At 36.0% G+C, this 27506-nt stretch overlaps 1 protein-coding gene across 1 annotated transcript in view; it reads left to right on the top strand.

Annotated features, from left to right (window-relative positions):
- NUMB (numb homolog (Drosophila)) overlaps positions 1–27506 on the top strand; it is a 91743-nt gene that overhangs the window by 44810 nt on the left and 19427 nt on the right. The window contains exons 2-3 of the mRNA XM_012656052.1: positions 6669–6743; positions 12359–12391. Coding sequence (XP_012511506.1) covers positions 6669–6743; positions 12359–12391 — 108 coding nt within the window. The remainder of the gene's footprint in view (positions 1–6668; positions 6744–12358; positions 12392–27506) is intronic.

The raw sequence follows: 27506 nt of genomic DNA, 5'->3' as shown, positions 1-27506 counted from the left end.
GTTTTGATGATCTCAGGCTCAAGCTGAAATTTCAGATAAATTCATTTATTCAATAAATGTATATTTAGCACTATTATATATGCCACACACTGGTGGTTAGCATACCTGAATGAATACAACATACAGAAATTTCCTACTTTTGTGGAGCTTACAGTCGAATGGAAAAAACCGCTGATAATTTGTTAGACAAAGATTGCAAATATATAACCTCTTTTGAACACAGTATGTTAAAAAAAAAATTAACCCAATTAAAATGAAAACTTACGCTTTGCCATAGACATTCTCTGTTAAGAGAATGAAAAGTGAAGCCACAGACTTGGAGAAAACATTTGCAAAACATGTCTATGAAAGGCTTAAACCCAGAGTATATAAAGAACTCTCAAAATTCAACAGGAAAGAAACAACTTAATTTTTAAAAATAGGCAAAAATATAAACAGATACTTCAACTAAGATGTGGATAAGTGCTTAAATAGATGGTCAGTACTATTAGTCATTAGGGATATGCAAATTAAACTTGCAAGATATACCACTACACACCTTTTAGAATGGCTTTTTAAAAAACTGACAATACCAATGACTAGCTAGGATGCCAAGCAACTGGAACTCTCATACATTGCTGGGGGGAATGTAAAATGATGCAGACACTTTGGGAAAGAGTGTGGCTGTTCTTAAAGACAGACATTGAATTACCCGCGACCTAGCAATTCCACTCCTTATGTTCACATGAAAACCTATAAAGGAATAGTTATAGTGGCTTTATTTATTGTCACCAAAACTCGAAATAATTGAGATGAGCTTCAGTTGGTGATTGGTTAAACACAGTAATACATACATGCAGTGAAATACTACACTCAGATATAGAAGGGAACAAACTTCTGATATACTCAGCAACTTAGATGACTTAAAATTGTTATGCTAACTGAAATAAGCCAGAAGTCTCATACTGTATGAATCCATTTATTTGACATTCTTTCAGGAAAAATTATAGGATCAGAAAATGGTTCAGTAGTTGCAAAAGCTAGGGATGTAGAAAAGAGTTGACTGCAAATGGGCAGCACGAAGGAATTTTTTAGGGTGATTGAACTTGATTGTGGTGGTGGTTATACATAACTGTATGCATTTGTCAAATTTCATAGAACTCTAAACCAAAAAGAGTGAATTTTACTATATGTTTAAAAAATGAATAAATCTATTCCCTATAAGACATGCATATGAACTAGAATGATCTCTAAGAAACAGTTTTACTTAAAAATTACAAAAGTCAGGAGGGGCATAGTGGCTCAAGGCCTATAATCCTAGCACTTTGGGAGGCTGAGGTGGGAGGATCTCTTGAGCCTGGGAGTTCAAAACCAGCTTGGGCAACAGCGAGACTCCATCTCTATGAAAAATAAATAAATTAGCCGGGCATGGTATGGTGGTGCATGCCTGTAGTCCCAGCTACATGGGAGGCTGAGGCAGAAAGATTGTTTGAGCCTAGGAGTTCCAGGGTGCAGTAGGCTACAATAATGCCACTACACTCTAGCCCGGGCCACAGAGTGGCCTGTCTCAAAAAACAACAAGATAGCAAAAGTCAGTAGATTTTTAATTATTTTTTAGTTTTGCCCAATAATGATAACTTTGACAGTACCATATTCCAGAATGTCATTAAGCCTCCTAGATAGCCTCATATTAATAATTCTCTTCAACATGTAAATTCTGAAACTTGAGAGGAATTGAAGAAGTGTGAATAACTATGAATTTATTGTAGATGTTTTTACTGAGTTTTCAGAGGTTTGCTTATTACTGACAGTATCAGCCCTGCCAGAGAAATTTATCAGATAAAATACTTTTATTTTACAAAGTTGTGAGGAAAAAATATGGTGGAAGGAACTTGTTGGTTTTGTTTTTTAATTTCCTTGTAGGAATGTGAAATTAGGGAAAGTTTTCTTGAATTGTGGTAAAGTCAAGTGGGATGGCCCTTGGACTTTAGAGTCATGCATATAAATCATACTCCTCCCTTACTAGTTGTGTCTGTGATTTTGGGCAAGTTAGTCAGCATTTCTGAACCTCATTTTCTTTCCTCGGTTTTTAAAATCAGTTGATCATGCATACATTTCTGAGTAGTTATTCAGTAAAACAAAATATATAAAGCGCCCAGCATAGATCCTAGCACATGGTAGGTAATCAGTAAATGTTATTTCCTTTTTCCTGTGCTCACTCCTGGACTATTTTTGGTGTCTTATTTATATCATATATGTAAGAGCTACAAAACCAAGATACATGTAATTATTTTGAAGTTTAAAATAGCAGATGTATTGAATAGGAGTGCTGAGAGAGCACAGTCTCATCTTGTTCCAGATCTGTGTGGTAAGGCATCCAATTTCTCACCATTATGTATGATGCTAGGTGTAAGTTTAATTTCAACTGATCTATCTTCAAGTTCACAGACACTTTCCACTGTCATCTCCATTCTCCTATTGGGTCTACCCAATGTATTTTTATTTCAGTTATTGTATTTATCAGTTTTGAATGTTCCATTTGATTCCTTTTTTAAATTTTCTGTTTCTTTGCTGAGATTTTCTATTTTCCCATTTGTTTCAAGACTATTCACCATTGCTTCTTTGAATATTTTTTATAATAGCTGCTTTAAAGTCTTTATCAGATAATTCTAACATCTGTATAATCTTAGTGTTGGTGTATGTGACTGTTTTTCCCTGGATGAGTTAAAATTTTCATGATTCATCATATGCCAAGTAATTTTGTATTGTGTCCTAGATATTTGTATATTTAGTTGTGAGACTCTGGGTCTTATTTAAATCCTATGGAGAATGTTTGTATTTTTGTTTTAGCAGCCGATCCAGTTAGGTCTCAGGCTGCAAGTTGTAACTTACCTTCTGTGAGCTATGGTTCCAATATCCATTCAGTTTTCAAAGCCATTGCAATGGTATTCTGACCTACAGTGCTATTCTGATCTGTCCTGTGTGTATGTCACCCATTTATAAGTTTGGGAACCAGGAGGTGGTCTATATGTTAGTTCTCAGAGTCTTTGGTATGCTAATGAGGATCAGATCCTTAGCTGTGCAGCTCCTGGGTGAACCCTGGAATTCATAAACAATTCATGGTGTATTTTCCAAGCTCCTCCCCTCCTGTGTCTTCCTCAGTACTTTCCAGTTCCCTGGAGCTTCCCTTTCTGGTCCTCTAGCCAGAAACCTGAGCTCCGGTTATTCTGCTCTACTAGAAATTCCCACAGTTTCACTTGTATCTATCGTCAAATGGTGGGAAATTCAGAGAGAGAGGAAAAAAGCAAAATGGGGGTCAGCCGCATCTTCGTGAAATTAAGGTTCCACTAAACAGGTAGGTTCCCCTCCCTTAGAGGTGTGGATGTTGCAGGTTTTCATTGTTGCTACCTCTGCTGCTGCAGCCACCATGACGGCCTGAACCACAGGATTTCCTGGGGGCTGAGGTGTGAGAGAACCAAGAAAAGAAAGGTAAATATAAGGGACTTCTATCCCCTCTCTGAGGTTAAGAGTTCCCTTGCCTAGTCTTCAAACCAGAGCTACATTGATTTTTCCCGGATTTCTCTTCGTACCACAGCACTCACTTTTGGATTTCTGGCTATGTTTGTTACATTCAGGCTGGAAGTACCAAAGAGGGAGGGGAATAGTCCTGAGTTAGAAAAGCAGAAGGGCAGTATTACAAATGCTCTCTTTTATTTTTTGTTATTTTTTTGAGTCAAGGTCTCGCTTTGTTGCCGAGGCTAGAATTGTAGTGGTGTCAGCATAGCTCACTGCAACCTCAAACTCCTGGCCTCAAGCGATCCTTCTGCCTCAGCCTCCCAAAGTGCTAGGAGTACAGCTGTGAGCCACTGTGCCAGGCTCACAAATGCTCTCTCTCTCTCTCTTTTTTTTTAAAGACTAGTCAAGTGAAGCAGTGGGAGTGGAGAAGGAACAAATGTCCTCTTTTAAAAGGAAATTTAAGGTCTCATTTCAGGTATTAAAAGAAAATGCCAGTTCAGCAATACCTTGAATTCTGGTATTCTGCTCTGATTCATTTTCTGTTTACTTTTCAGAAATCTCAAATAGCTGTTCCATGCATTCTGTCCAGGTTTTATGGTTTCATTCAATGGGAGGGACAGGATATAATGTGTCTACTCCATCTTACCTCTGTTAAATCAAACTAAAATCTGGCCTGAGAAAGTCTCTGTACTCACATACTTGAGTTCTTATATATGAATCATAACCTAACTTAGTAGGTAAGCCAACTGAAAACCTAACTTAGGAGTATGCTTCTGTAATGATAGATAGCTGGGTCTCAGCCAATCCTGTTACCGAAAGCTTGACACTTGTTCCTGAGGCTGCATCAGAAAAATGAGGACAAGTGGTTTGAGGAGAAGGAAAGAAAAGTTTATTAATTCACCAGCAAATGAGAAGGTTGGCAGACTCCCGTCTGTACCAACTTTCTGCCTCTGAGCAGAAATGCAGAGCTTTTAAAGGGGGATGTTTCAGCTTCAGGGTATTGCTGTTAAACTATAGTTGATGGTAGTTGATGGTTCTGATTCATCTCATCTTGGGCTAAGACAATCTCATGACCTCTGCTGGACAACTTCTTTCAGTCATCTCCTGTAGTACAAAGAACAAAGGACCACTGCCCTAGGGCAGGGATGCAGGTTTTAATTCTCAAAAGGTGTGGGGGAGATTTTAGACAGAAAACATTTTTACCCTTTTCCAGGCCATTCCCCGTGTTATAATTATAGTGGCCATACTTCAACCACTTACAGGTGGCCAACTGTTCAAACCCCGTTCAAGTAAGGTAAACACCAAGCTATAACCAATCCAGCTGTTTCTGTACCTCGCTTCTATTTTCTTTATGGCACTTTCTTTTTTCTGTCCATAAATTCTCTTCGACCATGACCGTGAGACAATGCTGGAGTCTCCCTGAATCTGCTGTGATTCTGAGGGCTGCATAATTCACAATTCCCAAATCATTTTTTCCTTGCTCAGTTAAACTCTGTTAAATTTAATTTGTCTAAAGTTTTATTTTTTAACACCTGGAACAAAACCCTAATTTTCCTCTTGAAAGAGACCATTTGTAATACTGCCACCATCCTTTTTGCTTTTCTTTTCTTCTTCTTCTTTTTTTTTTTCCTCTGTGATCCTGTGGAATCTTCTGCTTTTCTAATTCAGGACTATTCCCCTACTAGGGTACAGCTTAAATCATATTACTACCTTTTTAAAGTCTTTATTAGCTCTCCATTATGTCTAGGGTTCAAACTCTTTATTTCAGCACTCACATTCCCCAGCTGCATGTATCTCATATTCAAGCCTAACAGGAATACTCGTGGATATTGGGGAGAAGAGGACTTTCCCTCTACCCTCTGAACTTTTGACTTTTGGGTCTGTGAAATAAACTGGCAGTAGATAGATTAACAGGAAAAAAGGCATACAAATTTATGATGTGCATGAGCATGGGAGTCTCACAAAATATAAGACTGGATGAAGGCCAGATGATTGAAGATTTTGTAGTATCCTGAGCTACAAGAAATGCATAGGGGCCTGGGGCTTTCATGGGGAGATGGTGATAAGCTGGGATGATGTGGAGAGGAAATGGCTGGTGAACAAATGTTGTCTTGTTATGCAGATGAAAGTCTCCCAGATCATAAAAGTCATCTGGAGCAGACCTCAGAAGAATAGGGTGATAGTCTTTGACAAAGTTTGTTTGTGTCTGACCTATTGTCTTTTCTGTGGTACAGTTAATCTTCCCAAATTGGTGAGATTCCCAGGGAGGGAGTACATGACAATTGAGTTCATTTTTGGGGGATCTATCTTTAGGTAAATAAGGGAACTTCAGAGAAAGCCCCTTCCTACACTTCAGGGGAGAAAGAGTGATAAAGTCAGGAGGGCAAGAAAAGGTCGGAGAGATCTTGATTGTTTTGCAGTTCAAAGCACTCAGTATGCTAAAACACACCATGCTTTGGGGTAATGTTTTCTGATTCCCAACACTGATATATACTTATCTTATTCCACATTTATAACTTTGTTTATGTAATTCTCTCAGCCTAAAATAATTTTTCAACCTTTCAATTTCTGCCTCTTCAAATTCTACACATCTTTTAAAGCTCAGATGCACAACCTTCTTAAAATTTGTTTTAGTTACCTGCCTTGCTCTTATGTGCTCCCCGTAAGAGGAGTGTGTGATCTCTTCAGCCTTTGAAAATCTGTCATTTTTGTTTGGCCTTTTTCATGGTATGTATATATACTTTGCCTTAGGAGAGGTGTGTGGAGGAGAGGTTTATGTGTAGACATACAGTAACTGTCTGGCACAGGCTATTATGCTTCAGATCCAGCAGATTCAGGCAGCATTTAGTTACTACTGTGTACTTTTTTACCTACTCACCTCTAACAAATCTTTGAAATAGTTATTCTAAATCTTCATATGAGGACACTGAGAATAAGTAAAGTAACATTATTTTAACTCTTCTTCAGTGGCTGTGAGTCTCTTGAGTGCAGGGATTTCATACAGGTTGAATATCTTTTATCTGAAATGCTTGGGGCCAGAAGTGTTTGGATTTTGGATTTTTTCAGATTTGGGATGTTTAACCTATATTCAATTCTCTACCACCTAATGCTTAACATAGAGTAGCTACTCAGTAAACATAGCAATAACCCCAACTTTTTTCTTCTTTCTACAGTACCTTGGCCATGTAGAAGTTGATGAATCAAGAGGAATGCACATCTGTGAAGATGCTGTAAAAAGATTGAAAGCTGTATGTATTTGATGGTTGCCAGTGTTGATCTATATGCTGTCAGTATTTTCTTAAAAGATTTTGCTCAGTAAATTTCAGTGACCCAGTATCCATTAAGAGCAGTGTTTCTCTTAAAGCAAAAGATGTGGACTTACTAATAGAAGCGTCTCATGTTGTTTATCCAGAGGTATAAATTATAAAGACAAACCTCTTTGATTTAGGTCAGACATTATCCAAAAGGTATTTTTGATTTATAACCCATATGAAACAAGTGATGTGAAATTTGATAGAAGGATAATTTTCTAAAACCAGGATGAAGCTGTTAGTTAACATGTTAACCTAATTGTGATAACTGGATTATAAATTATGAATTTTAAATCTGTTATTAGAAACAGCTTTCTGGGAAAAAGTAAGAGATAGGGATATCTGTGTTGATGCCTGTTGAGACTTACTTTCTTGGAGACTTCATTATTATCTTGACTCCTACACCCCAATATTTTTCTCTGTATTTCTCTAACATAATCTATTTCTACTGCCTTGTTCATAAACTTTAGCACACTGGAATGAAGAGCCCTTTCCCAGGATAAATAATATTTCCTTTGCCAATTATGACATAGAACACATCCCAAGTCATGCCTGTATATTTCATAAAAGGAGAGAATGGGTTCAGAATTCATAAAGATTCAGATTAAAGTGCTAAATTTCAGATTTTCGATAGGTTGGAGGAATGTTTCATAGATCCAACAGCCCTCTTTACAACCTTCCTTCTCTCCAGTATGTCCCCACTTTGCTATGAAAGCTTTAAGCATTACTTATGCATGCCCCTGCCCCAAAGAGCATTAAATACTTGTTGCTTTGGGTTTGCTGGTATGATGGGCTGCCACAAGTTTGACTGCTAATGTGTGCTTTTTCTCTCAATTTGCTTAGTAATCAAAAATGTTCTGTTTCTTGGTATGTTCTATATTAACTCTTATCTATAATTCCGCAATATAAAATACATAAAATTAAGGAAGCAGCCAACTCAGGTAGATTTTATTTTGGAATAAAGGCCTGAATCTATTATAGAAAGGAAAGGAGGAGAAAAATAACTGATTGTAATATACAAAGAACTAAAAAACAAAACAAAACAAAAATAGACACATACATGGATACATATATGTATCTGCACTTACCCCTTACCTCAGATTTTAGTCATTTAAATTTTTAAATGATGGAAGCCTTTCCTAGTCTTATCTGTGCTCTCTAATTCATCATTTATGTTAAGGGGACTTATAACCATGTACTATGGTACATGAAACTATAGTTTGTAGTTTTGCCATGTCCACTTAAATATATTCCCCAATTAAACACAGTCTCAGATAATTTTCCGTTTTTGTCAAAACCAATTGAAAAGAGAAATTAAAATTCAATTTCTCCTTTAATAAAATAATTCTAAGTTCATCTAGAAGAAGAATAGCTAAGAACATTTTTTTAAAGTAATGCAATTATTTGCCCTACTTAAAGAATATTTTATAACACTGTATTACTTATAACTGAAAACAAATCAATGAACAGACTAAATAGACCTAAAACAAACTATAAATAATTATTCAAATCCTATAACTTATATAACTTATGGTTAAAAAGCCACTGTGGAATGAGCCTTTACAAAATCTTTTAATTCAGAGTATGGCTTCATGTCCACTCTCTAAATAAGGAAAAACTAGAGATGGATTAAGTTTGCCCAGAAGATATTGAGAAATGGTATTTAGTTGTTTAATGAACAGTTAATCCTCTTAACTGTCTAGTTTTTGGTTTTTTAAACAGCATTTAATTAGAAACATTTCTTTATTACATAAGTAATATATATTTATTGTATAAAATACAAGTGAAGAAAAAAAGTACATAAATAAAATGATCTTACACAATCCCAGAGTTAGACACTATTTAACTGTCTAGTTCTAAAACTAATTTTTTAGTTGAATGGATTTTTTTTTTTTTTTTTTCTGAGACAGAGTCTCACTCTGTTGCCCAGGCTAGAGTGAGTGCCGTGGCGACAGCCTAGCTCACAGCAACCTCAAACTCCTGGGCTCAGGTGATCCTCCTGCCTCAGCCTCCCGAGTAGCTGGGACTACAGGCATGCGCCACCATGCCTGGCTAATTTTTTCTATATATTTTTAGTTGTCCGATTAATTTCTTTCTAATTTTAGTAGAGACGGGGTCTCGCTCTTGCTCAGGCTGGTCTCGAACTCCTGAGCTCAAACAATCCGCCTGCCTCGGCCTCCCAGAGTGCTAGGATTACAGGCGTGAGCCACCGCGCCCGGACGATTTTTTTTGTTTTATTTTACCTTTTTTTTTTTTTATTAAACCAAGAAGATGATAGACTATAAGCATGATTATTTCAGGCATAGGACTATTTAGATAATAAAATTTAATGAGTTTTTATATTCACCAGAAATAGGAACTAAATTGCCACTTTAAAAATTATACCTATGCCTGGAATAGTGTCTGGCACATAGTAGTCACTCAAAAAATATTTCTGGAATGAATATACAGAATACAATCCAATCTTCAATATTATGGTCAAATTGAATCTTATAATCATCATAATTATATCTTATGTTTAATGTTTTAAGTTTACAAAACCCTTTTGCATATCTCTAAAGATCTTTATTTCCCTATGGTCTTTTATGATTTAAGGAAAGTTTTATATGTTGATGATTGCTTTTCTGGACATGCTTAAACTTTTGAACTTTGAGAGAAAAATCAGCCACTCCAGGACTTTTCATTAAGAAGTTATTTAAGTTTTTTCAGACAAACTCTATCTAGGAGACTTAGAATAAATGTTATATATAGTTTTGCATTGGAAAACCTGTATTATAAAAAAATAAGATTGGAGTGTTGGGTAACTGGGGCAAATTTCCTGTTTATTATACTCAATGACACTTCTCCCTTCTATAAATACCTTTTCTATTTCTATAAATACTGAGAATCTTGTAGACAGTTGGAAGTCTTCAGGATGTTGTTCTTCTCACATCAGACTAGTCCACATAAATTTATGATTTTTGTCTTCCTTTCATATTTTTACTATACAGAAATTTCTAATTGCCTTTTTTTTCCTCTGAGCAAACATTCATCTAACAAACTTCACTGGGGATCTACAACTTGCTGTGCCAGATACTTATATTGTGCCAAATGCTATGTCTCTGGAGGATTTTTGTCTTTTTTTATAGATTATAAAGCTTCCTCTTCTACAGAGGATTAAAGAAGAAGTAGAATGTCTTTAGAATTAGTTCGAATGCCAAAGTTTAAAAATTTTAAAAATTAAATAGCTTAGATGTTCCAGTTAAGTAGTGAAACAAAGATTTTAAACCTATCATGTGAATGATCTTTGAGCTAAAAATTTAACATTTCTAGTGCTTTTTAAATTTATGAAGAATTGAGGAAGAAGAGAATTTGCAAGTATATTTGTGTGTGTGTTTTTCCCCAAGTAGTCTCTTAAAATTTAGAATTAGATTAGCTTCAGTTGGAAATCATCTGCATACTTGATGTTCTCTAATGAAAAAAAAATCATAACTAAAAAAGATAGTGTTTTAAAAATATGTTCCTCACAGCATAAATATGTTAATTTTGTTTTTACTTTCCATGCATAGAGTTAGTTGCTACTATTTTCAATTCATTTACTTTGTGACATAACTTCATTAATTAGCTACTTTGGGATTTAAATTGTATAGGATAATTGACAGAAATGGCTTATTGTTCGTTTTCATTGCCTTTATGGCATAGTCAGTTGCAGGGTGAGGAATATTGTTCTCTATCAGTCAATTTTGCAAAATGTGTATCAGGCCTCGTTTGACTCTAGTCCGAGATGCCCTTCATTTTAAAAGGTCATTTCTTCCCATTGTCTCTTAAATGTCTTTCCCTCTCTGTCTTGGTTTTAGACTAGTTTCATTATACTACCAGTTTCTAATATGTTGTTTTTTATTCACTATTTGATATATTTGTTTTAATATATGTTCTTGTTTTAGCAGGTAAAAGAATCATAACAATTGTTTTTTAAAAGAACATTAATATTATTCTCTAATACCTGTCTTTTTATGCATTTTGCACGTCACCTTTTTTCATTAACATCTGGGGTCTTTTGTAAAAAGAGGAAAAACTCCATGTTTAACGAGCTTTTCTAGGAGCTAAATTAAAGGATAACGGATCTCCTTCCCTCACCTTCCCATCCCTTAAGAATGGTGAATCTCCTAACTTTGGCTGCATCCTTGAAAGCTGGTGGTTACTCAGTCTAACAAAACTAGGGTCACCAAATTTGGCAGCAGAAATAATCTTAATCTTATTGTAATGACTGGCACGATTACTTTATTATTTTTTTTTTCCAGCTTAAGTTCAGAATATTTTGTGGAAATATTTGATGCTGCTTGCGATTTTCAAAACTTAGGTGGAAAACAAACTTTCTGGTTCTGGGAGCATTGAATGAGTTTATAAATTATTTAAGAGAGTCAAATTTCAGTACAATTATATTTTCCTAGACATTTATCCAACATTAAAAACTGATGATTATAAAAAGTAAAGGCTTAAACTATATTTCAACCACTGCTAAAAATGTAAAGTGAAAGCAGCTTGGGGGTGAGTTAGAACCCATCCACTTTGCATAAATTCTTTAGATTTTAAATGGTGGCCAGTTTTCACAAATGGTGCTTAAAAATTGATGCTGGTACCATATATAGCTATGCCTCTCTTATCCAGATAGTTTCTGAGTTATATACTTACAAATGTCAATGCAAGTTTATTTTAAAACAACAGCTTGTAAAAAGAAAATAAAACCGTATTCCTTAAATTTCAGTTGTGGTCCAAAGATGTTATTTGATTCTTAAGATATTTGTTTTCTCAGCTCCAGTTTAAACATTAGCCTTGTGTTCTTTAAGATAATTTATTCTGTATCTGGAATAGAACATATCCGTTATTTCCCCATGTGTGTTGTGAAATCGATCAGCACACACATTTATATGGATTGATACTAATGAGTAAGTGGAAAGTCAATGGTCAAGCTCCCCTTAGGGAGTATGAAGGATTCTCTAAGGGACATTTTAAACTCATCAAGAAAAACTATGACAAGGACCCTTGATGCATACTCATTTAATTTTATATATTGCATTTTTAATGTGATTATGTGGTCATTTGAATGTGGACTGATTTTTTAATTGATGACTTTCACACAGTTGACTACTGATTTTAAATTGAAAAATGTATATGGAACCAATCTTCTATTTTATACTCATTATTATGAAATTTAAATGCAAATCTCACTAAACCAATGTGTCCTAATCTTTTTATCTGCTGCCAAATTTGGAAAATATGTTTTAAAAGTGTATAGTGATTACTAAACTAACTAGTTGCTCTGCATGAATAGAGGTTCTGAATTCTTCTCTTTCCATGGATTCTTAGGCCGTACAGTGTGTTTCCCTGCATTTTCATGCACCCTTCCTTAGCCCTTTGTCACTCCTGGTATGGATAACTCTTTAAAACTCTCACCCCCTTCCCTTCTCCCACTTTTCCCTTTCCCCAACTTCTGTATGTGCTTATTGGTGTGAAACCCTGGGACATTTAGTCCATACAATAATAGCACTCGACTTGTCCCCCTGTTCCTCCAGGAAAGGAAGTTCTTCAAAGGCTTCTTTGGAAAAGTAAGTTTAATGACACATTTGTGCTTGCTTTATAAGGAGTTACACCCCTAGTATAGCACTGACTTATTTTTAAAAAGTAGTACAGCTTTGGTTTCTTTATAATACAGGAATTGATTTGACTGTATATAGACATTAATAAATTAGAAAGTTACTATCTATGCTATTATCTGTGTGTCTATGGATACTAAATCTGATGATTCCTAGGAAATTCCAATAAATGAATCCAGTAGGTTAGAAGAGGATTTTCTCTTCAACACTATGTATTAAAATAAATTTCGTTTGATCTTTCAAAGCTGTATTCATATTAGCAGTATTTTTAGCAACTAGATTTTGCTTAGCGCCCAATATTGACAGAGAAATGGGAAGAAATATTAAATTCAAGTGAATATTAAACATTTTACATTCAACAGTATTATATTTTTTCCAATCTGACTTAAATTTCAGCTGAAGTAAATGAAAGTACATAAACTTATCTTTTGGGATCCTGCTATGATTTTTTAACCTGGGTTGCTAATCTAAAAAAACCCATCTTAATTATTAGTCTACCAAATACCTGTCATATGTGGAATGTTGTTTATGTAGATGCTTTTCAAGTAATGATTTCTTAATGTTCAGATCTCCTTAAAAGTAAAAATGTATAGGGTGGCAGTACACATATAAGTAAATATATTTCTAACATTTTCATGTCCAAGTTTTTTATTGTTTAGTTTTGGGTAAGTGCTATAAAGTAATTCAGACTGAGACAGAATAAGAGAGAAATACTGTCATTAGATAACTGAGTGTAAATTTCTGAAAGTTTATGTGAGTATAAAAATCACAATTGGTTTTCTACTTGGTGGTTTTGTTATTTTTGAAATTTGTTTTAAAGAACAAATCATTTCCATTTCCTTCTCAATTAAATGTTTTAGCTGTAGCTCATTTTTACATTTTCTTCTAATTTAGGTCACTTTTATACTAATGTAAACAAATTCGAAGTATTTTAGATCTAATGATTTAATTCAGTTATTGCTATCAATCTGAAATGAAAAGTTACATAATTTACCAACACATGTCACAATAACATTTTCTAGTAGACATTTTTAGTCTGAGTCAAATTAAGAAGTCCTTAGAATATGGAATACATATCTAGAAAGAATCCTGTAGACATTTACAGCACTATAAATAGATATTATATTTGTTAAGGAAATTGATAATTGTTAAGGAAACTTTTTCTGTAGTATTGTTCTTTCCCAAGTGGAATTTATTTATTTATTCCTTTCTTTCTTTTTCTTTCTCTCTCTCTCTCTTTTCTATTCTTTTTTTTTTCTCTTTTTTCTTTTCAAGAGACAGGGTCTGGCTCTGTTGCCGAGGCTGGAGTGCGATAGCTCACAGCAGCCTTGAAGTTCCAGGCTCAGGTGATCCTCCTGCCTCAGCCTCCCAGGTAGCTGGGACTATAGGTGCATGCCACCACGCCCGGCTCCAAATAGAATTTCTGGAAGCAGTTACATGTTACCACAGTTATCATACAATTTGAATTATCTTCCAAGTGACCAGTTTTGTCTATTTTAGTTAAAACAGCTTTGTCTATGAAGACTAGGTTGTAGAAAATTTTAATTTGGTTTATAGAAAAACAATGTTAAAACTATATTTTAGCAGGACACAGTGGTATGAGCTTATAGTCCCAGCTACTTGGGAGGCTAAAGCAGGAGGATCACTTGAGCCCAGGGAGTACAGCCTGGGCAACATAGTGAGACCCTGTCTCTAAGGGGAAAAAAAGTGTATATTTTTAAAGGTTATAGCATAGCGTTAGGGAACAAAAACAGCTCACTCTCCCTTCAAAATCAGTCCTCAGGTGGCAATATTTATTGGGCCATGATTCACCTACAGTGTAGCTGAAGTGGGTCACACTGTGCTTGTAGCTGTTTTCACTGTATTTTTACTACATGATGAATTTTTATGTCTTAAGAAAAAAAATCATGAATTGTCTCACTTAATCCTTAAATAACCCTGAAATTATTATTCTCCTTGTTTTACAATGAAGAAACTGAGGTTTACAGAGATTAAATGACCTGACTGAAATAACAGATATAATAAGTGGTAGAAGCTATGATTCGAACCCAGATAATCCGATTCCAGAGCCTACACTCTTAATCACTGTGTTATACAGTCACTCCATTTTCATATTATTTATTTATAAGTGAAATTTAAAAGATTTAACTTTAAAAGGTACTAGTAAATAGCTTCCTAGAAACTCACTTTTACTTTCTAACTTTCTTTTTAAAGGATACTAATTTAACTTTGGATTTTATTTCTGGCCTGTTTACTTTTTTATTAGTTAAAGCTTTAAAGAGCCTTTTTTCAGTGGTTCTAGCTAACATTTATTTTTATGGAAATATTTAAATTCTACCATAGGATTTAAGTAGTGTCCTTATCCTGAATGTCCCTTATCCAAAATGCTTGGGACCAGAAGTGTTTTAGATTTCAGATTTTTTCAGATTTCAGAATATTTACGTATACATACAAGATATCTTGGGAATAGGACCAAGTATAAACACAAAATTTGTGTTTTATAAACACCTATACCCATCGCCTGAAGATAATTTTATACAATGTTTTTAATAATTTTGTACATGACGTTTGTGTACGTTGAACCATCAGAAAGCCAAAGGTGTCACTATCTCAGCTATCCATGTGGACAGTCTGTTTTTTTGGCATCACCATCATTCCTGAGTCTGAATTTATGTGCTACCGATAAGCAATCATTTTCTTACACTCATTCACACATAAGAACTTAACAGTAGAAAAATGACACACCATTAATACAGTGAAAAAATAATGTGTTCAAGGTAACTAAGCAGCACAGTAGCCTCACCAATACCTTTACCAGGTGTTAAACAACAGCAACAGCAAACAGCAATTAATCTTCTGCTACAATGCTATGTTTTGATTAAAAGGTTACTGTATACTGTATTTTTTTAGGTGAAAAGAAGTATCAGAAGCAGTTGAGGGGCCAGAAAGTGAGTCTTCTAGGAATAAGGAGGCATTCTGCTGGATGGCTTTTTAAAGTGTTTTCTCCAGAGTCATTTGCCTCAGCAACAATGGTTTTTGTCTCAGAAGTCTCTCTTTGATTTTATAAACTGACATGATTTCTTGTTCTAAGTGCACACAGCTCTAGTATCACAGCTAAAGGGGGCTGGGAAGGTCTTTTTTCCCTTGGGGATGCTGAATAAACTGTTTGTTGTTAGCTTGGGTTTTAACTGTGACCCATTACATGAGGTCAAGTGTGGAATTTTCCACTTGTGGCATCATATTGTTGGCACTCAAAAAGTTTCACATTTTTGGAGCATTTTGGATTTCAGATTTTTGGATTAGGGATGCTTAGCCTGTAGTGAGTTTGACTCTTAGAACGAGATTTCTTTAAAAGATGCTAAGTGATCCCATAATAGTGTCCATGAACAAATGTGACTATCAGAATTCTTTTCTTATGTTACTGGAAAAAAAATTGTTTTATGGCAGGGTGATTTTACCTCACAGTCATTCAAAGAATTTGGAAAACGGGGGGGAAATATCATCTATAATTTTACCCAGATTGTGCTTTTAAATGAAAAACTTTTCTATAATTTGGAGGCTTTTAAGTCTTTCAAGTTATTCAACTCAATACCACACTAACCTGCAAGAAATAGTCTGGTGAAAGAAACTTTATTTGTTGAGTTTGCTAGGCAATTGTAGTTTGATGAAAGCTTAAAATGAAGAATCTTATAGAGCAGTATACGATAGGGTGTTTTTTATTCCAGTGCAGTTCCTCATAAAGTTTGATAACTTTGTTATTCTTTGAATCATGTATGGTTTAATGATCCAGGATAAATAGAACAACAGTACTCAAGAAGTGTTAACATTAAACAGTTTTTCATAAAAGTAGGTAGATGGAAAAATTGTTAGCCCCAATTCTGGATTTATGAATGATGGCCAGGAGGACGTCTTCCTCTTTTCCCTAAGTCTCCTCCTGGACCTGACCACTGTCACTTCCCTATTGCTGAATCACTAGCTGACTGATGAGAGCAGTGCCTCCAAAAACCGTAGCAATAAGGAACAGATAAACATGGGTCTGTTACAAGGCTGTGTTATTTAATCCATTGTAAGGTAATCTATATTCCCATTTTATGAAGGAACTCTCTCAACATAGAGGTACAAACTATTCTTAGGCCACCCTACTAGGTCCCTTTTTAAAGCCATTTAACTTGTATTTATATAGAGTTTTATAGTTTATGATATGCTTTGACCTGCTTTTTAATTTGCTGTTCACAACAGCTCAATGAATTAGACAGAGTAGTTCATGAAACTGCATTTTACAAACAGAAGCTCAGAGAGGTCACCCAGCTAGTACTAAATGGCAGCACCTACGCTGAAACCAAGGTTTTCTGAAATGTGCGAAATTCTTTCACCTACCCCATGTTGATGTTCTCTCATTCAAAAAGCATTGGCCTCTGCTTTTCTCAGGTATGCCCTAATTACAATGATTGGAGAAGTGTCTAATGCAGAGGATACTAAACAGCCCAACGACTGAATGTATCCACAAACATAGATTGTGTGGCTTGCACACAGTTTGTATATTTGAATTAGTTACAAGTATTTTAAACATCGAGTGTTTTCACATAAAAACTGGGATATCTGTCTTAAGAATTAGGAGATCTGACAAAACAGCATGGTTTCTATGTGGCAACAGTGGCTTTAGCTGAGTAGCAGCTGTGCCCTTTGCCTGTTCACCACAATCCCTGCAACTCCTTTTTGTCCCTTAGACTCAGCCTGCTTCACTCACTTTATTACCTGCCTTTAAGACTGAAGGCATTTGAGTTTGTGAACTCCTCCCTGGGCTATTATGTCACTTTGATTTATTTTTCTTTGTAGCAATCACTTCTAACTGTATAAAATTACCAAAAATATTATAATATCTGTTCTAGCAGATCCTGTTAATGTACTGCCAAATATATTTTTTTCAAGTGTTATATTTTTGCACTTGTTAAGTGGTATCATTAGAAATGGTTAAGTTTTAGAGAATGTGTGGTTGAAAAATAATATGGTTATATTGTTTTCACCTAATTCCCAAGAGTAATATGTCTCATGGTATTTATGACTCCACTCTTAAATCAGTGTATTCACATCTACATTCTTTTTTAGATTTCCTAAATTTTCTCCTCTAGGACAAATTGTACTTACTACTTATCTTCATTGTGGATCCTGTTCTTTAAAAGTATGGGGGAATATCTGCTGCCTTTTCCCTTTTCTTCCTTCTTGCTTTATAAATCCCCACGCCCTTCCTTGTGTAAATTTTACCTTCTCTTGTAGTTTATTAGATGCGTCTTCTATGATTTGGTTTTGGGTTTTTTTTTTTTTTTGAGGTGCATCATAACAAATTCCTGGGGGAAAAACAAAAACAAAAACACAATCCCAAGAGTAATCAAAAGATTTCTGTTCATCCTTGGTTTCATGTTTTTTTTCCTGTGACATGATCAACTGGTATGACCTTTTCTAGATTTAAAAATTGTCAACCTTTAGAGTTTGTTTTTTTTTTATTTGTGTTCATGACAACCCAGTGGTTCTCAAGCCTCAAGTCACGGTTAGTATCTAAAACATGACTGTGCCAGCCTATCCGTAATCAAAGATGAACAAGATAGCCCCCATTTTCTTAGTCCAATTATCCTCTTCGTTGACTATTTCATGCCTCTTTTTTCCTTAAACCTCCAGAATTTCTTACTCTATTCTCTTTTTCAGCTGATGATCTACCTTCCTACTTCACTGAGGAAATAAAATCAATCAGAAGAAAACTTTCACTTGTTCCAGCCACCGCATCTACTCACCTACCTGCATCTTTGCCCATATACTATTTCCCCCCATTCAGGGGATGAACTGTTTGTGCTCCTAGCTGAGGGCAGCTGCTCCACTAGATTCTAATTATTCCAACTCTTACTTAACTCCATCAATGCTATTCCCTTTCTCCTCCATAATCAGTTTTCTTTCTCCGGTGTGGATCATCCATTAGCATAAAAATAAGCCATCTTAAAAAGATTTCTTCTTGGTGCCTGCAGTTCCTATTATCCCTTCTGTTGAATCCATTTAATCACCTTTACCACTTCCACCTCCACCACTTCACCAAAGCTGCTCTTGTCTCCTCTTTTGTATTACTGTTCTTGGGGTCCTGTTACACTATCAGCAGCATTTGACATAGCCCATCTCTCACTCCTCCTTGAAACATCCTACTTATTTGGCATTCAGGGATCACACTTTCCTAGTTTTCCCCTTGTATCACTGCCTACTTCTCAGTCTGTGGACTCTTCTCTGCCTGTACCTCTCCCTTAATGATTTCATCTAGTGTCATGGCTTTAAATATCCTATATGCTGATGGTTTTAAAATTTATTTCTCCAGATATCTTCCCTGAACTCCATAGTGGTATTTCTGTCGTAGAAGCAATGTAGCGTAAGGGTCGAGGGCACAGATTACTTACATTTAATCCTGGCTCAGGCACTTACTAGCTTTGTGACTAATACCTACCACATGTGATTGTTGTGAGGATTAGATGAAAAAATATAAGCAAAGTACACAGAATGGCCTGTTTTAGTAGGTAAGTGTCAGATGTCATTATCATTATTAAACATTTCCACTTTGATGTCTGATAGACATCTCATACTTCAATACGTTGCAAACCAAATTCCTGAGCCTTCTCCCCCAAACTACTCTCCCTTAGTCTTCCCTAATCTTAGTATATGGCAACTCTGTCTGTCCCTGTGCTCCAGCCAAAATTCTTGAATTTGATCTTGTCTCCTCTTTCTCTTATACCCTACATCCATTGACAGTTCCTGTCTGCTTCAGCCTTCGAGAACTTAATCAATTCTCACTATCTTTACTATTACTACCCTGGTCCAAGCCAGCATGTCCTCTCACTTGAATCATTGCAGTAGCATCCTACTGCCCATGCTTCCATTATTGTCCCCTACCATCGCTTCTCGAGATACCCGCCTGAGGAATCTTTTTAAAACAGAGGTCCAGTTGTGTTGCTCCACTGTCCCAGATCCTGCAGTAGTTTCCTGACCTACTCAGAGTAAAAGCCAAAGTCTTTTGGGCCTTGTAGGCCATTGTATATGAATTCCCTGTGTCTCATCTCCTCTCTTATCTCCTCTTGCTCCCTCAGTTCTAGCCACACTAGCCTCCTTGCTATTCCTTAAATACACCAGGTACGCTTCCACCTCAGGACCTTTGTACTTGCTGTAACCTCAGTTTGGAACACACATCGTCCAGATATGTGCACGGCTCACTTTCTCGTCTCTTTCCCTTTACTCAAAAGCCCCATTCTCACTGAGGCATTTACTGATAACCCTATTTTAAAATCCAAACACCACCCTCCCTATTCTTCTTCATAAGTTTATTTTTCTCTAATGGGGCTTATCACTGTTTGTCAGAACATACATTTTACCTACCTGTTTGTTCATCTCTTCCTCACTAAAATGTAAGCTCTCTGAGGACAGATCTTCATCTATTTTGTTCACTGCTGATTCTTCAGTGCCTAGAATAATTTATGATCCTTAGTAGCTGCCCCAAAATATTTGAGTTAGTGAATGAATAAATGAATGATTGATACATGTACTCTCAAGTTCACCCTGTAGTGTGAGGAATCAGACAGGTAAAGGCATGATTGATAAATTGTGTAACAATAACAAGTGCTACTAGAACAAAAACAAAAAGAATGAATAAATGTAAAAGGTTGTGAAGAAGGCTTCTAGGAGGAGATGACACCTAAGGCTAAATCTTAAAACTGTGAGTTCTAGTTTAACTAAGTTAGAGGAGAAAGGGATTTCAGACAGGAGGAACAGCACTTATCAGGGACTTTGGGATTAGAGAGAATTCCTCCACACTCAATCTAGGGATGTGGAGAAGGAAACAGATGAGACCCAAATTTCAGGCATAGATGACTAAGAGGATGGTGGACTCACTCATTGTGAGAAGGAATATGATGAATTTGGTTTTGGACAGGTTGAATTTGAGATGCCCGTGGAATTTTCATTTCAGCTATTATATACCTTTGAAATATGAACTTAATATTAGAATAATCCATAGGTGTTCTCTCCCCCCAATTAAAGTGATTCGGCAGACTAGAGGAGCTAAATTGCCTCCAAAAATCTCTCCTTTGCTGTGTGGTTCATGACATACTACCACCCTTGTTTTGTTTCCCAAAAGCCTTTAAATGCCTCATTTAAGAAGGTGCAGGAATAGTGTACTTTAGTGTCCAAGATTAAAAATGACTATTCTTTTAATGAAGCAGCCATTAGAGATAGTGCCAGTCTCAAATCCTGAAGAAAGTTATATTTCTGACCCTTCACTACTTTGTTCTTTGGGGACTATTCACTGTATCTTGGAATTATAAGACAATATTTGTTCATTATAATCATTCTGTCCAGAAATTCAAATATCAAATTATAGACTTCAAGGCCTTTCTCCTCAGATTTAAAAAAAATGAAGCAATTCTATTTTCTTTTATTAAGAGGCACCCTGTATCATGGTTGCTGGGTTAATGTTATTACTCTGTAATCACTGGGTTATCTCTGCCTGTAGGTGTGACAGAAAGACTCACCAGTGATTCTTTACACATTGGGTACCTTTGAAGACCTCTTGGGTTTGTAAATGAAGGAATTTTGCACAATAGAATTGCAAATCACTGTTGCTTGGAAGAGTAACTTGATCTGCCCCTCCTGCCCAAATTGGTCTGTTTGCTGCTGTTGCTTCTTAACATTTCATAGCTGTGCCAAACTATGCTTCCATGTGTCTTTATAGCATTTCTTCACTTTAGCTTAGAACACCTTTTTGCTCTTATCTATTATATACCCAGCAGAGCTGTCTTGCCTCCAGATATCACTTCTATTTGTATTGATTAATTGCATGCTCTTATCTCATTAGTGATCTTGGGAATTATGAAATTTTTGAGTTGGATGGCACCAAAGATGTGAATCACAGTTTAAAATAATAGATAGAATATAAATACATTTGTCAAAAAAAAAAAAAAAGAAAAGAATTCAGGGACACAATTCCAACAGATCTAATATTTCAATATAATGAATTATCTTCCCAAAATGATTCAAGTAATAATACTTTCTAGACATTATGACTCACTGCAACATTTGTTTTTATAAGTAAAGTTTTATTGGAACAAAGCCATGCCCATTTGTTTACATATTGTCCGTGGCTGCTTTTGTGCTACAATGACAGAGTTGAGTAGTTGCAATAGAGATCAAATATCCCACAAAGCCTAAAATATTTGCTGTCTGGCCCTTCATGGAAAAAGTTTGCCGGTTCCTGATTTAAACAGTTTAAAAGCTTATTCCTCCAATTCCAATTCATTTCTTCCCGATATAACATCAGTATGTAAAATGAAAGAGCAAGGTAAGGATCTTTCAGCCTGCCAAGAATATCACCAATTTGTCATCTTCATGCTTTTTCAATTTATTTTTAAAAAGTGGTTTCTACTAAAACAAAACAAAACACACAAAAAAAACACTCTGGAGATAGGTAGGTAGATAGCAGTTCTTTATTGTAATTGGTTGTTTCAATTGCCTTTTACTGTGGGTAGCTTTTATATTTAGGAGAAAGTCATCTTACAGTGTGCTGAGCTTAAGTTACTATATCTGTGTCATTTTCCCAACCATTTTGTGTTCTTTCACTGGTTTTTTTCATGTTGAGATTACCCGTATATTTCTCTTACTTGTGATAGAAGTTTTCTGATTTAGTAATTTATAATCGATCCACTGCCTTTTATCATTTTCCCCAATGTCAAAGCCTGCTTAATTGCCATATTGGTTTATATCTAGCCATAATAAAAGATTTTAAGGCAGATGTTAATTTTTAAATTCTGAGCTGGATATTTAGTGAGTAGCGTGATTACTTGAAAGTTATACTTTTTTCATTTTTCACTTATAGGTTAGCTTGATCTTTCTGCTCAGATTTCACCAGTTTAAATTCTAAGGTAATAAAGTTCTGCCCATATTAGATCCATTTTCTTTCTTTGAAGAATACGCAGTTTTATCTTTATTTCGTAATTGTCTTTCATGACACTGAGTCAGTGTGAATTCTACCTATAACCTTGAAATTATTTATTAAAATAGAAAGTGCTGGAACAGTGGCGATGAAATAATTCTTAATGTCTCACATCTATGTAACCACTATACATTTTTTTATTAGTACCTGAAGCAGGTAGTCTTTTTTCTTTTTCCTGAGGTGATTGTGTCACTAAATGAATGTAAATTCTTTCATACATCATTTCATACTTACTCTGAGTTATCTTTTTTCATTCCTATGATTAGTTAACTTTGACCTGATTTCCTAAGATATTGGTTTTAAGTAGACAGTCTTAGGGCAAACAAAAGCAAAAACTTTCATCTTGTCAATTACATTTATCTTCTTTTCTTAAAATACTCAGAAATCTTAGTTTATATTGTCAGAATGAAAGACTCTAAAGTTTACAAATAATACCGAAATGTTATTACTATTGAATTTGTAAGAGGAAGTCTGGACTTAATTTCAGCTATAGCCATCTTTGAGCATTAGTATCTCAGTATCTGACTGAAGTAACTGTAATGTGGCAAACTACAGTGACATTAAAGAACCAGTACCCAAATGTATGAACAAATACAAGAAGAATTTGTATTATCTGTTTTTTCCTCCTCTTTAGAGAAATCAGAGGCCATGAAATATGACAAATACAATTGCTCACTGATATATTAATACAATACTATAAAAATTATCATCAAGGCATATCTAAAAAGCACAAATGTTTTTATAACTGCATAATTGGGCCAAGAAAATGTTATATATTTCCCTGAGTATTGTAATGTGACTAACTGGAGAGCAGTCTCATTCTAAGTTGACCTTTTATTTTTCCTATCTCCAGTCTTCTAACCTTGAAGTAGTCTATCTATTGCCTCAGATGCTGAACACTGCAGGCTACAGCTACACAATAAGCAGATTGATAAAGCTATAAATTTAAATGTCTTACACAGGATTGTCATTGCCATTTGGCAGTCTTCTGTATCACTGATCAGCTGTCCCATTCCCTACAGCAGGTATTTAGCAAATTTGTTCTTTCAACAAATATTTCTTCAACTCCTCTGTTCCACGTATTATTATTCAAGCTCCAGAGATATAGCAGTGAACAATATAGATGGAAAAATCCTGCCCTCATGGTGCTTACCCTCCAACAAAATACTAAATGTTACATAAGTGTTGGTTAAATACAGGCAGTTACTATTGGTGGAGTGACAGTTATCCCAGTTTGCCTGGAACAGTGCCAGTGTAAACACCTGTTTCTGGGATTTAATAGTGGCCCCTTTCACTTTCTAAGGGGTCCCAGTTTGGGCACTAAATTATATGACCACACTAGTTATAAACCTTTTATATACATTAATTTAATCTTCACAATAATCCTATGAGGTATATAAGATTGTTAACATCATTATATAGAAATTTCGGTAGAAACTGAATCATAGAAAAGTTCACTTGGCCTTGGTCATACTAGTGGTAGTAAGTTGTAGAACCGGAATTCAAACCCAGACAACAGCCTGGTTCTTAGTCACCACACTACTACCCTGATACTTCTATTCTAAATCTTTACTGTTTTACTCTGCCTGTTTTTCTTCCTCTCCCCAGCAAAGTAAAGCAAGTACTCTCATCTTCTCCACAGATAAATTCATGGTTCTCCAGTGTGAATTTCCTCAACTTGCCACTCCCTCCTTTATAAATCTGTCTTCATCTCTACTCAGCCTCACTCCATCCCTCCATTGTAGAGGAAGGGACATCCCTCCTCCTGTCTAAAATTTATATTCTAGCCCATCCCATCCTGCCTCCTGTATGACTTTGTTCTCTAAATTATTCTTCTCTTTTTCTTGGGCCTTCAGCCTTCATTGTTCCACTGGCTTTTCCCATTTAGCATATAAACATAATCTATTGTCATTTTTGTTGAAAGTTATATATCACTCTTTCAAGAAGCTTTACTGTTGGGAGAGGTTTTTAAAAGTTTATTAATATGATGGTGATAACCTACCAATTATTTATTATCCTATTTAAAGTCCAGGTGCTGTATATAATCTCTAGTCCTTTTAACAAGCCTACAAATATTTAACAGATAAAGAAATGGAAGCTCAGAGGGCTATATAACCTCCTTATGTATAGTAACACTGAATTCAGACTCATACTTGTCTTGCTCCAAAGCCCATTGTGTTTCTAGTTTAACATGCTAATTTATCACAATTCTTATAGACTTCCCTTGATCCTCTGCCTGTCCCCTATTGCCCTATTGTAGCTCTGAGTCTTTTTACAGAAAAACGTTTTAAAGAGAGTATTTAATACCTTTAGATTCTTCTCACCTTTCATTTACTTCTTAAACCCATTCTAGTCTAACTTCCACTTCTGTATCAGTCAGGGACCTCCACAAAAACAGAACCAATGAAAAAGAGGTTTATTTTAAGAATTGACTCATGCAATCGTCGGGACTAGCTGGCAAGTCTGAAATCTGTAGAGCAGGCCAGCAGGCTGGAAATTCAGGCAGGATTTCTTCTTCCCCAGGAAACCTCAGTTTTTGCTCTGAGGCCTTCAACTAATTGGATGAGGCCCACTCATATTATCAAGACTAATCTCCTTTACCTGAAGTTAATTGATTGGAAATGTTAATCATGTCTACATAATACCACAGCAACATTTTGACTAGTGTTTGACCACACATCTAGGTAACTGCAGCCTCGCAAAATTGACACATAAAATTAACCGTCACAACCTCTATCACTTGACCATATCTTCATTTTTTAATCCAGTGGACATTTTTCACATTTTCGCTTACTTGATCACTATGTAACATTTGACATTTTGGACCATCCATTACTTTTTGAAACCCTTTTCCCTTAGTTTCAATGACACTACTCTCTCCGTTCTCCTGTCCCTCTCACTATTCCTTTTCTCATATTTCAAGGATTTATTCATTTTCTCCCAATTCTTTAATGACTGGTGTTCTCTAGTGTCCTTGGCCTCTTATAACTCCAATCATTGATGTATCCCAATTCTAAAATTCCATCTTAGAATTCTCTCCTGAGTTTCAAACCTATATATCCAATTACCTATTGGATGTCTTCACCTGGGTATCACGTGGACCTCTCAAATTTTGCTTATCTAAAGCTGAAGTCCTATTCTTGCCCTCTCAAACTTGCTTTTCCATCTGTTCTGTTCTTTATTTTAGTTGGTGGTACCCTCTTCACTCAGTTAACCAAGCCAAGAACCAAAGAGGAATCCTCAACTCTTCCCTTACATTTACCATTTAAAACCTTCTCATCTCCATACCTATCTCAGCCAAGAGAGCTCAACTCTCATTTTCTCCTACGTAAAATCTTTGGTCTTCCTGCTTCCTGTCAGTCTCTCCAACTCTTCTACACTGTTGTCAAAGTGATGTTTTAAAAATGTAAATCTGGCCAGGCGTGGTGGCTCACGCCTGTAATCCTAGCAGTCTGGGAGGCCGAGGTGGGAGGATCGCTCAAGGTCAGGAGTTCAAGACCAGCCTGAGCAAAAGTGAGGCTCTGTCTCTACTAAAAATAGAAAGAAATTAGCTGGACAACTAAAAACATATAGAAAAAATTAGCTGGGCATGGTGGTGCATGCTTGTAGTCCCAGCTACTCAGGAGGCTGAGGCAGGAGGATCGCTTGAGCCCAAGAGTTTGAGGTTGCTGTGAGCTAGGCTGACGCCACGGCACTCTAGCTCAGGCAATAGAGTGAGACTCTGTCTCAAAAGAAAAAAAAAAACAAAACAAAAAAACAAATAAAAATGTAAATCTGTGAAACTGTGTCTAAATTGCTTCCTTGGCTTCTAATTGCCCAGAGAATTAAGATTAAATTCCTCAGGCATACAAGGCCTTGCATGACTAGGCCTTTCCTACTCTTTGTCTCTCATTGCTCTTCTCTCACCCAGCCTACTTAACAAGCCATACTGAAATATTTATAGAGTCCCAGATTTGCCATGTTATTTGCTTCCATGTCCTAAACTGCTGTTTCTTCTGCCTGGCTTGTTCACTACCTCTGTTAATTCCCTGCCTCCCTACCCCCACCTAAGGCATCAAGAAAAATTATTTCAGGACCCAATTCAGTCTTCTCCTTTATATAACCTTTCCCAATTTCATAAATAGATTTGATTATACCTCCTTTCTGGCATCATTGTGCCTTGTTCTTAGCTCTTCTGTAACATTTATTACTATATCATTGATTTTTTGTTCATCTGAGTGTCACCTTTCAATGGATTGTGAGCTCTTCACGTATTTCTGCTGGCTGGCATATTATAGGCACTCATCAAATGTGTGTTGGGAGTGGAGATGATGAAGCCAAGTGGATCGTAACAGTTCATTTAAAGAAGGCTATGCCTCCCACATCAAGAATTCCTAGGCTTGAACCCAGAGGAGAATGGTAGAAAGTGTCTGTTATTTTTGTCCATTTTAGAGGCTGCTGCTCCAACCTTAGCACCAGATTCTTTTTGAGCTATACTTTTTATGATAATCTGATACCTATTCTCAGCCTTTGTTCTGCTTTTGTTTAATTTTGCTGCATCATTGGAGCAGTTTAAAGGAAAAATACATTCCATCACTGATATACGAAGTCATGTATCAGCTTGTTCTCATGTGATTCTCTTATGCCCAAAAAGTCTTTTCTCAGCCAGTAAAAAGGAAATTCTTGTTATAGGAAGTTATTTTTTCAGATTGTTTTAATCCTCTTATGTCCCCAAAATATCTCCATGCATTTAATGTCAAATTAAAAATCAAACCAAGGTCAGGTGCAGTGGTATGTGCCTGTAGTCCCAGCTACTCGGGAGACTGAGGCAGGAGGACTTCTTGAGCCCAAGAGTTTGAGGCTGCAGTGCTCTGTAATCGCACTTGTGAATAGCCACAGCACTCCAGCCTAGACAACATAGTGAGACCCTATCTCCAAAAAAAATAAATTAAAATGGGCCGGGCGCGGTGGCTCACGCCTGTAATCCTAGCACTCTGGGAGGCCGAGGTGGGAGGATCGCTCAAGGTCAGGAGTTCTAGACCAGCCTGAGGAAGAGTGAGACCCCGTCTCTACTAAAAA

Source organism: Propithecus coquereli, unplaced genomic scaffold (assembly GCF_000956105.1).
Source record: "Propithecus coquereli isolate 6110/MARCELLA unplaced genomic scaffold, Pcoq_1.0 Scaffold5, whole genome shotgun sequence".
Classification (NCBI taxonomy): domain Eukaryota; kingdom Metazoa; phylum Chordata; class Mammalia; order Primates; family Indriidae; genus Propithecus; species Propithecus coquereli.
This window is presented reverse-complemented; position numbering and strand designations above follow the sequence as displayed.